The sequence below is a fragment of the Cajanus cajan genome, chromosome 5 (genome assembly GCF_000230855.2).
Source record: "Cajanus cajan strain Asha chromosome 5, NIPB_CcT2T_4, whole genome shotgun sequence".
Lineage (NCBI taxonomy): Eukaryota > Viridiplantae > Streptophyta > Magnoliopsida > Fabales > Fabaceae > Cajanus > Cajanus cajan.
In genome coordinates this window covers 41,675,576-41,685,661 of record NC_138521.1, presented here as the reverse complement: position 1 = coordinate 41,685,661, position 10,086 = coordinate 41,675,576, and the positions used below count along the sequence as shown (strand labels likewise).

Below are 10,086 nucleotides of genomic sequence, written 5' to 3'. Positions count from 1 at the left end.
ACGGTCAAATAATTGTAACATTAAAAAGGTTTTCTTCTTTTCTTCGAGTTCCACATTGGTTTGGTTTGGGATTGGTCACCGACCAGGTTAACGGTTTGTTTAATTGTTAATATTTGGCATTTGTCCCTCATATATAATTATATAAAAATAATATTTCATTTAATTTCGAATGTTCTTAATGTATTATGCCCCATATATAAAAATACATATATATGATGAAATATATTCCTTAAGAGAATATTTTATGTGGTAATAAGATAAGTAGACATCGATTATTAAATTAATAATAAAACTAAAATACATAATTTATTTAATTTCATTTTATATCCATGTTTTTAATATAAATTTTTTATTAATTTTATCGATGATATATTTCTACCATAGATAACTTGGTTGACCACTTTTAATAAAGTTTCATCTCTCAATCAAGACTCAGACAAAAAGATCTTAGAATCTATGTGGATATAAGTTTAGAAACATTTTTTTAGAATTTCTTTACATGAAAATACTATTTATTTTTGGTAGAGAAATTCTCATACACCTTTCTAACTTGTATTCAAGCAGGCTTACTAAAGGATCTCAAACCTAAGACTTTGTTTAAAAAGATTGAATCTAATATCACTAATGATTATCTATGTGAAATAAATTTGTAGACAAAATTTGTGTATAATTTCTTATATGTAATTGGTTTTGTTCTTCAATTAAAATTGAAAACATACTTTAATAATATGCATATTAATGAAATTTGTATTAAATATAATTATATATTATTAAGGTTAATCTTCAACTTTGATTAGAAAACAACACCAACAACACTTAAGAAATTATACTTAAATTTTGTCCTAAATTCATTGCTTTCATAAACATGTTTTATTTTAATTATTGGAAATACCCATAATTTCATAAATTTTTTATATTTCACTCCATATAATTAAAAACATACGATTCTAATCCCTATACACTTTGTATTTTTATAGGAACTAAAAAAAATTATACAATTAATTTATACAACTATAAAAATTAAAAAGAGAAAGCTCATGTAATATACAAGAACTAAAAGAAGAAGAAAAAAAAATGGTTACATAAAAATTAAAATAGAATTTTTTATTATAGGAATTAAAATATAAGATTATAACAATAAAAAGGGTAATTAAAGTACATATATTTCATAGTAATAGTACCTTGTATATATACACTTATAATTTTCCGGGTTCATTGCAGCTGTTGGTCTTCCCAACAATCAGAGACGCCCCTCCCAATCATTTTATCGTACGAGTGACCAAATTCAATTCTTCATATGTATCTGTCCGTATATACATACACTCTTGGGACACGTGCTGACTTTGTTCTTGTTCCTCTCTCTTACCCTCTTGAAGGATACAAGTACAACACAATTAGTCCAAAAACATAAACATAAATGAGCTGGTGAGAGAGATTCCGTGTCTCGAAATTTAGCTGTAATTTCCTCCTTCATATCATTTCACTCTCAACACCCTATAAATACATCCAATGTTCAACTTTTTTGTCACAACACACCTAGCTCATATTTCTTCTTTCACTTATTCAGTATTCACCCACAACTACACTATGTTGTGCCTCTTTGCTTGTTTTCTTCTCATTCTTATTATCTTCAAATCACTCATCAAACCCAAAGGGAGAGAATTGCCACTTCCTCCTGGGACCATGGGTTGGCCTTACATAGGAGAAACCTTCCAAATGTATTCTCAAGACCCAAACGTTTTCTTTGCCACAAAAATCAAGAGGTTCTAAACAATTCTTTTGTCACCTTCATCAACCCTTTTAAACATGTTCATGAAAATGATCACTTGCATTAACATGTGCACTATTTGGTACTTGGAAGTTGGATTAATTGTTCATTTTATTTTATTATTATTATTTTTTCAATAGGTATGGGTCTATGTTTAAGTCTCACATTTTGGGTTATCCCTGTGTGATGATTTCTGACCCGGAAGCAGCAAAGTTTGTGTTGAACAAAGCTCAACTCTTCAAACCAACATTTCCTGCTAGCAAAGAGAGGATGTTGGGGAAACAAGCAATTTTCTTTCACCAAGGAGCATACCATGCTAAACTCAGAAGGCTTGTCCTTCGCACCTTCATGCCCGAAGCCATCAAAGACATAGTCTCTAGCATTGAATCAATTGCTCAAAGTTGCCTCAAATCATGGGAAGGAAAGATGATCACCACTTTCCTTGAAATGAAAAACGTAAGCCCTCAAACCAGAGCAAAGAACAGAGCAAAAACAGAGCAAAATCCTATGTTTCTCTCTTCATCTTAAAAAATGAATAAAAAAATATTTTAAAAAAATCTCTTTAGTTGATCATTTTTTTTATTTACCAAATAAATAATGGGTTTTAAACTTTTTTTTATACCTTTTCTTTTTTAATCTTTTGCAGTTTACCTTCAATGTTGCCCTGCTTTCAATTTTTGGAAAAGATGAAACTCTATATAGAGAGTCTCTGAAGAGATGCTACTACACCCTTGAGAGAGGGTACAACTCAATGCCCATAAACCTTCCAGGAACACTGTTCCACAAGGCCATGAAGGCAAGGAAAGAGCTTGCACAGATCTTGGCTCAAATCATCTTAACCAGGAGGAACATGAAGCAAGATTACAATGACTTGTTGGGTTCATTCATGAGTGAAAAATCAGGACTCACAGATGAACAAATAGCAGATAACATCATTGGTATCATATTTGCTGCTCGTGACACCACGGCCACGGTGCTTACGTGGATTGTTAAGTACCTTGGTGAAAACCCTAGTGTCTTAGAAGCTGTAACTGTAAGTAAATGCCTCCTATCTTTTGTCCGGTATAATCATCTAGTAATTCTTCATTTAGTGCATATTTAGTTTAATTTAAGAAATAAGTATTTCTTTGAAAAAAAAGTTTTAATAATAAGTAGTGATTAAGGTCCATAGAGTTGTAGATAGGAAGAAAGATGAAATAAGTAATATAATGAAAAAGAAAGATAAGAAAAAAAAATGAGGTAAAAATAAGAGGAGAGAGAAAATGGGTGGATGTTTAATGAACATTGAGGAAAAAAATTATTTCATTTTGTGATACTAGGCTTTTAATTTAGAGTTTAGTTTAAACCTTTTATGACAAATAAATTGAACTATGATGGAAAATCTGGCATGTTGCTTGGTGTGGTACCTTAAAAAGTTGTTGGTTGTGACTTTGCAGGAAGAGCAGGAGTCTATATTAAGGGGCAAGAAAGAAAGTGGAGAAGAAATGGGTCTGAATTGGTCAGACACAAAAAATATGCCTGTGACATCCAGGGTCATACAGGAGACTCTAAGAATAGCATCAATTTTGTCTTTTACTTTCAGAGAAGCAGTAGAGGATGTTGAATTTCAAGGTCAATAACCAAATCTGATATGATACCCTTTTCTATTTTAATACACCAGAGAATTCCTCTCTTTTCCTTGTTTGTAATTGTGATGGGGGACTACCTTTCTTCAGGGTATCTCATACCAAAAGGGTGGAAAGTTTTACCACTTTTTAGAAACATACACCACAGTCCAGACAACTTCAAAGAGCCAGAGAAGTTTGATCCATCAAGATTTGAGGTAATTATTATGCAGAATGATTTTTTCTTTATTTTTTTTCTTTTTCCTTTGCTATTCCCATCATACCTATGTGATTTCAAGGTCAGAGTTTAACAGAATCTGTTAAATTATTTTGCTAGGTTGCTCCAAAACCCAATACTTTTATGCCATTTGGCAATGGGACCCATGCATGTCCTGGCAATGAATTAGCCAAGTTGGAGATTTTGGTGCTTCTACATCACCTGACCACAAAGTACAGGTTGGCAAACTGCATTATGATTTATGACTTTCCAAATACACTCTCATTGCAACCCTTTCAGTGGCATGCACTGATGGAGGCATATTACAAAATTAGAATGTTTTGACTGATTCTAATTTCTAAGTGGAGCTCCTATTATTTTTATGCAGGTGGTCTGCAATAGGTGCAAAAAATGGGATTCAGTATGGTCCTTTTGCCCTTCCACAAAATGGATTGCCCATCACACTATATTCCAAGAAATAAATATGCTTCAAATGAAAAGTGGAGGCACACTAACATGACATGGGAACAACTTGCTAAATATGGAAATAGTGGCTCCAAAGATATTTCAATTTTGTTTCACTTGAGAAAGTGATGAAAGAGACCCTAAATAAACAAAGTGGGATGGATTCTTCACTTTATTTTAAGGCCAAAAGACAACCAAAGGAAAGGCTTGAGGGAAGTTAATTGTACAGAGGAGGTTCAGATGTATTAGGTTCTTTTTATTCTTCATTTTTATTTAGTTACTTTTTCATTTTCCACTTCTAACGGTTCTAATTTTCCCTGTTATTTTTTCTTTATATTTTCAAATAATTTGAGGAAAAGTCCTCAAAAGATTAGATGTATTGAACTCCCTAGCTTTGTATCCATGCAATACAGAGAAAAAGAAAAAGAAAGTGAAGATGAAATATTTAATTGTCCAATTTTTACACCTTCTCTCTCTTTTTTTCTTTCTTTCTTTTTTTTTGTTTTTTTACCTTTACTTTGAACATGTGCTACTTGTATTCACAGCAATGTTGTACGAAAGATGAAAACTACTTTCCTTATTTTCCTTTCTGCATAAGAAATTTTCATATAACAATATGCTTATAATAAATCAACTATTAAGAAATTTACAGTTATTCATGAATTATATATATATATATATATAATATGAAAAATATTTAAAAGTATATTATTTTACTGATATAAAAATTAAATTAAAATATAACTATCAGGATTTGAAATTTTATTTTAAAAAAATTATAGAATGTTAATTAATAAAGTACTATTTTAATAATGATTTAATTACTTCATCTAAATGATTGTAAAACTAAAACTCTCTTTTGATTCAATTAGTAATCGTTATCTTCTCATTAAGAATGAAAGCTCAAACAACTAATATAAGAATTGGTATTAATTAGCGAAAAGGCATAGAGGCATTTTGTGCCTCTCATTAAAATAAAAATAAAATAAATGAGTAATTATTTAAATTTTTTTATCTGATTTTTTTTTAAATACTGGAGTAGTTAAAAAGTGTAAAAAAAATAAAATTAAAGTGAATTTTAAAAACAAAAAGTAATTTATGATAGAATAATTTTAGAGATAAAATTTATATATATATATATATATATATATATATATATATATATATATATATATATACGCGAAAAAATTCAATAGTCTTTATTATAGTTGTGGTTATCATAAAAATAAAAATCATTACACTATTTTCTCAACTATCGGATCATATATATCTAAATGCGTCCAACAGACTTGATAAATAAATAAAAAAATGCGTCCAACAGTTATTTATCATCAATGAATCATAAAGTTAATTGAAGGTAAACTGACAAAAGTAAAACGCCAAACCTTTTGGACTACATATAATAGAATTTATGTTCAAATAAATAATAAAGTATGTTTAGAGAGTCACACCATGTTACTACTATGTATTAAATGAGAAAAAAAAATATAAAAAAAAGGCTTCTTGAAAAAAGTTAAAATGTAAAAAAAATTAAAAATAAAAATAAAAAGTTGAGATAAAATCTTGGTGGAAGAAAATTAACATTTGAGATTTCTTTTTAAAAAAGGTGGGATATATACATATTGAATATTGATTATACGTAACGTAGGAAATAGAAAAGGAGTAAGGAAAACAAAAACTCCCTTTCTGTAATCTTTCAAGACAATTTGTTCCTTCTCTATTCTTCTCAATGACTCAATTTTTGTTTTCCTAAATTAAGGTTAATTTTGAAGAACGTCTAAAGTTAAGGGTTAAACATTTTGTCTGTCTATATAAATATGTAAAATTTTATTTTTAGTTTATCATTTTTTAAATATGAACTTTTGATTCTCACTTTCTTAATTAAAATGCGTCAAAATTGATTTATTTTTTAAAAAAAAATTCAGTTAATCTAATATAACAGTAACAATCAATCATTAAACACGTTATATATATATATATATATATATATGCACGCGCTAATTATTAACCTAAAATTTTGGAGCCAGCTATCCCACTCTTTGAGGTGTCTCCAACGTAGCGAGGAGATTAGTCACTGCTATATCAGCGGTGAATATTCCAAGGACGAACCAAAAAACCTAAAATCAATAATATTGACTAAACATCACTATTAAATTGAATTAATTGAGTCTGTGACACGAATAAATTTTCACACATTTAAAAAAAATAAGGATAAAAATTAATATTTTAAAAATAAGAAATTAAAACGAACATTTACACAATTACATAGACGGAAAGGATGTTGAATCCAATTTTTAATTAATGTCAAAAGTCAATATTTACATCTTTAACCGGCCTTTTATTTATAAAAAAACAAATAAAGGGATGAAAATGGACGTTTATCAATTTCATATGATTTTAAATATATTATAATTTTTTTATATTCTTCACCCATTCAGCAAGAGGTTTTTTTTCTTCCACTTTATGCATATATCATCAACCACTGACCTTTTTCTTTAGGGCAGAAAGCTTCCATTGGCAAGGTGAGCTTTCCTTTATAAAATTCTCTCAAGAATGACCTTACTTATGTTTTGTAACATGTAAGTTGTGAAATTGTTATAATTTTCTTAGTTATTTTATATTATTAAGTTGAGTTATCAAGTTTGAGAAATTCTAGGATTTGAGGATTTTTTAGAAATTTTAGTGGTGTTGGGAGGAGTTTTTCTAGGCAAAGATCTAGTTTGACCTATAATTTTAGTTATTTTATATTATTAAGTTGAGTTGATTGTGTTGTTCATATGTTGTCTTGATTTGTGATTGTAGACCCCTAAAATTGTCCGGGTCGGAAATAAAGCTTGAAGACTCTCGAAGACTGAAGAAGGATCAGCCACAAGGACTTCCAGAAGGCCCAAGGAGGGTTCTCTATAGGTCTAAGAGGTCTTAGGATAGCTAAAAATAGAAAATAGGAGGAATTGGGACCAATACGGGCTGCTTGGGGACCAGTACGGCCTGTATTGAAGTTTTGAACTTCAATACGGCCGTACTGGACTCAATACGGCCGTATTGAAGATTTGTGAACTTCAATACGGCCGTATTGAGTTCAATACGGCCGTATTGAAGAACAAATTCTCAATACGGGCCGTATTGACCCCAGCGCCCGTATTGCTCCTATTTCCTATAAATATGGCGTCATTTGACGTCAATACACACTTTTCAACCATTTCTTGACTCTCTTATTGAGTGTTCTGGGGTTTTTGAGCAGTGCTCTGCCTTAGGAACCTCTCTGGGAGTCAGGACCGGTTAAATCCTCGAGTTCTGAGCGCTTTGCTTGAGTCTCGGATTTAACCGAAGGGGAAATCTTTTTGATTCCCTTAGTCAAAAATTTTCTTCGAGGAGAGTGTCGAGCGAGCTTGTAGAGGGAAGGAGCGCCGCAAAGCCTCCTAGCATTTATTGAGATTTATAAAAGCACGCTCCAAGAGGTTTTCTTTAATTCCCTCCTTTTACTGCTTTCTGTGTGTTTAATTTAAGCATCATGTAGATATTTAAGATAATAATCGTTCATAAATAAAAGGGGTAATTTAGTAATTTTGTGCTATTATTTGTAAAATAATCCGTCATAGGGAACCCGTTAGGGGCGCTGTGGGGTGCTAACACCTTCCTCACGCGTAACCGACTCCCTTACCCGACTCTGGTTATAATGGCCGAAGTCGATTTTTGAAATCGATTGCCTTAACTTCTTTTTCCAATGTTTTGAGTAAAACATTGGTGGCGACTCCACGAACCCTCCCTTTTTACAAAAACCACTAATCCATGAAGGGTCCCGCTTGGGATTAAATTGGATTGGTGAGACTCTTTCAATAATAAATTGGATAAGATCGACGAGGTCTCAGTTTGAGAACAAGTCGTTCTAACAATCCAATACATTTTCAAACAAAAAATAAAAAGAGAGCTCGACCGTCTTCGCGACCGCCGAGGCCCGTTTGGGCTGGTGGCGACAGATGGCGACTCCACTGGGGAAGCCTTGAGAGTCAGTCCCATTTAGTGATGGATTATTTTCAAAATAATAGTCTAAAATTACTTCACTACCCCTTACTTGTATGATAACATGATTTATTATATGGCTTTAATAACTGTTGTTTGTTTAATTTCCGCAATTGTTTGAAATACAAACTGTACACAAACCTTTGCACACAACAGTTCCCTCTATACCCGGGGGCATGAGTGATAATCCATAGGGAGTGGATGTTAGTACGGCCGGTTGATGGGTTTATAGGAGCCTATGAGACCGTTGTCGGAAAAACATCACTCAAGGTGATAACCATGAACTCAAGTCCGACAGTGCGTTGGAGTTTTCCATCGACTTACGACGAGAGGAATTGGGTCCCTATAATGGGGGCACCTTGGGGGCCTCAGACCGGTGAGAACAGTTAGAACCACCTTGAATATGCACTTTTCTGCAGGATACCCCTACCTCGTGATTCGCTCGTGACTGTTCGTGGATGAGTGAATTGTTTGTGCATTGACTATGTGACATTGTATGAGCATACATTTGCATTTGTTAAACAAACAACATTCCTATTCTATTAAAATAAGAATAAATAGAAATAAGAATCTTCCATTACATGGTGTTAACATCTACCTTCATCACATTCATATAGGTAGTTTCCCTTTTCACCCAAAAAATAAATACAAAAAAATACAAAATACCCAAAAAAAGAAAAAGGGTTATTTATCCAAACCAAGCAATATCATGCATCATCTTAGAAACATCCTAAAAATATGATAATGCTTAGTTGAATAAACACTATGCATGCATATTCAACTTCATCATCTCATATCATGCATATAGATCATGGAGAGATCTAGGAGTCATTCATACATCTCTCCTAGTAATTCATTAATAAACATTAATAAAAAGAAAGAAATAATCGATGCGTATGTTCAAGATGGATCGCACGCCATTTGTTATTAAGTGTAAGCCAACAACCGCGCCAAGCGAGCGCACATCAACTCCGTTGTTGGTAATCAAGACAAACAAAGGGGAAGGTCCAACACCATTAAGGATCACAGTTCCAAGGCCTTTCCCTTGCAAATCAAATAAGGCTGTGCCGTGGATATACGACATCCACTCTTCTGCCGACAGCGATATCTCCAACATCGCTGGACTTGGGGGCATGACTAGGAGTGGCAGGATCTACACTCCCGAAGATCTTCATGATAAAGCCCCCAAGAATAAAGAAAAAGAAGAAAAGAAAACCGAGGAAAAAGAATCTGAGGAGGAGACAGACGAGCTGTTAAAGTATATCCGATAGAGCGAGTACTCCATCGAGGATCAACTTCATAAGACGCCAGCAAAGATTACGCTGTCGTCGTTGATCCGAAGCTCCGAACCGCATCGACAAGATCTGTTGAAAGTCTTGAACGAGGCATACGTGTCGCACACTATCTCCCAAGACGAGTTTGAGGGGATTGTTAGTCACATCAAGGCTAATGATCACCTCACCTTCATCGATGAAGAAATCCCCGCCGAGGGATCAAAACCACAACAAGCCCTTGCACATCTCTATAAAGTGCAAGGAGTATCGCATCGCTAAAAGTCTTGGTAGATAATGGATCTTCCTTGAACGTAATGCCAAAAAGAACGCTCAAGCAATTGGCAATCAAGGGAGTCCAAATGCGCCCGAGCAACATGATCGTTCGAGCCTTCGATGGTTCTAAAAGAGAAGTGGTGGGAGAGATCAATTTTCCAATCCAAATTGGACCCACTATCTTCAACGTCGAATTCCAAGTGATGGATATTATTCCTACATACAGCTGTCTCCTCGGCCGACCTTGGATTCATGATGCAAAAGCTGTACCCTCTACGCTCCACCAGAAAGTCAAATCCATTGTGGGTGACAAGCTGGTGACTGTACAAAATGAAGATGACATACTCATCAGCAAACCATCCACCATACCTTACGTGGATGCAGCGGAGGAAGCTTTAGAAACCGCCTTCCAAGCATTGGAAATCGCCAATGTCGAAACGTTTCCCCGAGAAATGAAGAAGGTAG

The 10,086-nt window shown here is 33.3% G+C and overlaps 1 protein-coding gene across 2 annotated transcripts; it reads left to right on the top strand.

Moving 5' to 3' along the window:
• The first annotated feature begins 1,498 nt into the window (after positions 1-1,498).
• LOC109790974 (abscisic acid 8'-hydroxylase CYP707A2) lies at positions 1,499-4,519 on the top strand. Of its 2 annotated transcripts, XM_020350225.3 has the most exons (7): positions 1,514-1,763; positions 1,909-2,224; positions 2,415-2,801; positions 3,205-3,379; positions 3,484-3,590; positions 3,710-3,828; positions 3,978-4,519. In XM_020350225.3, exons 1-7 carry the CDS (start codon positions 1,588-1,590, stop codon positions 4,069-4,071), a joined length of 1,374 nt encoding a protein of 457 aa, XP_020205814.3. In that variant the 5' UTR covers positions 1,514-1,587; the 3' UTR covers positions 4,072-4,519. The 2 variants fall into 2 exon arrangements, with proteins under 2 accessions (XP_082931363.1, XP_020205814.3); XM_083075237.1 differs by having other exon boundaries at positions 1,499-1,763; positions 3,710-4,519.
• The last annotated feature ends 5,567 nt before the right edge of the window (positions 4,520-10,086 follow it).

Coding starts and splice junctions, on each gene's coding strand:
- LOC109790974 (XM_083075237.1), top strand. CDS start 1,510: ATGTTCAACTTTTTTGTCACAACACACCTAGCTCATATTTCTTCTTTC. Junction 1,764..1,908: donor TTTGCCACAAAAATCAAGAG/GTTCTAAACAAT, acceptor TTTTTTCAATAG/GTATGGGTCTATGTTTAAGT. Junction 3,380..3,483: donor AGAGGATGTTGAATTTCAAG/GTCAATAACCAA, acceptor ACCTTTCTTCAG/GGTATCTCATACCAAAAGGG.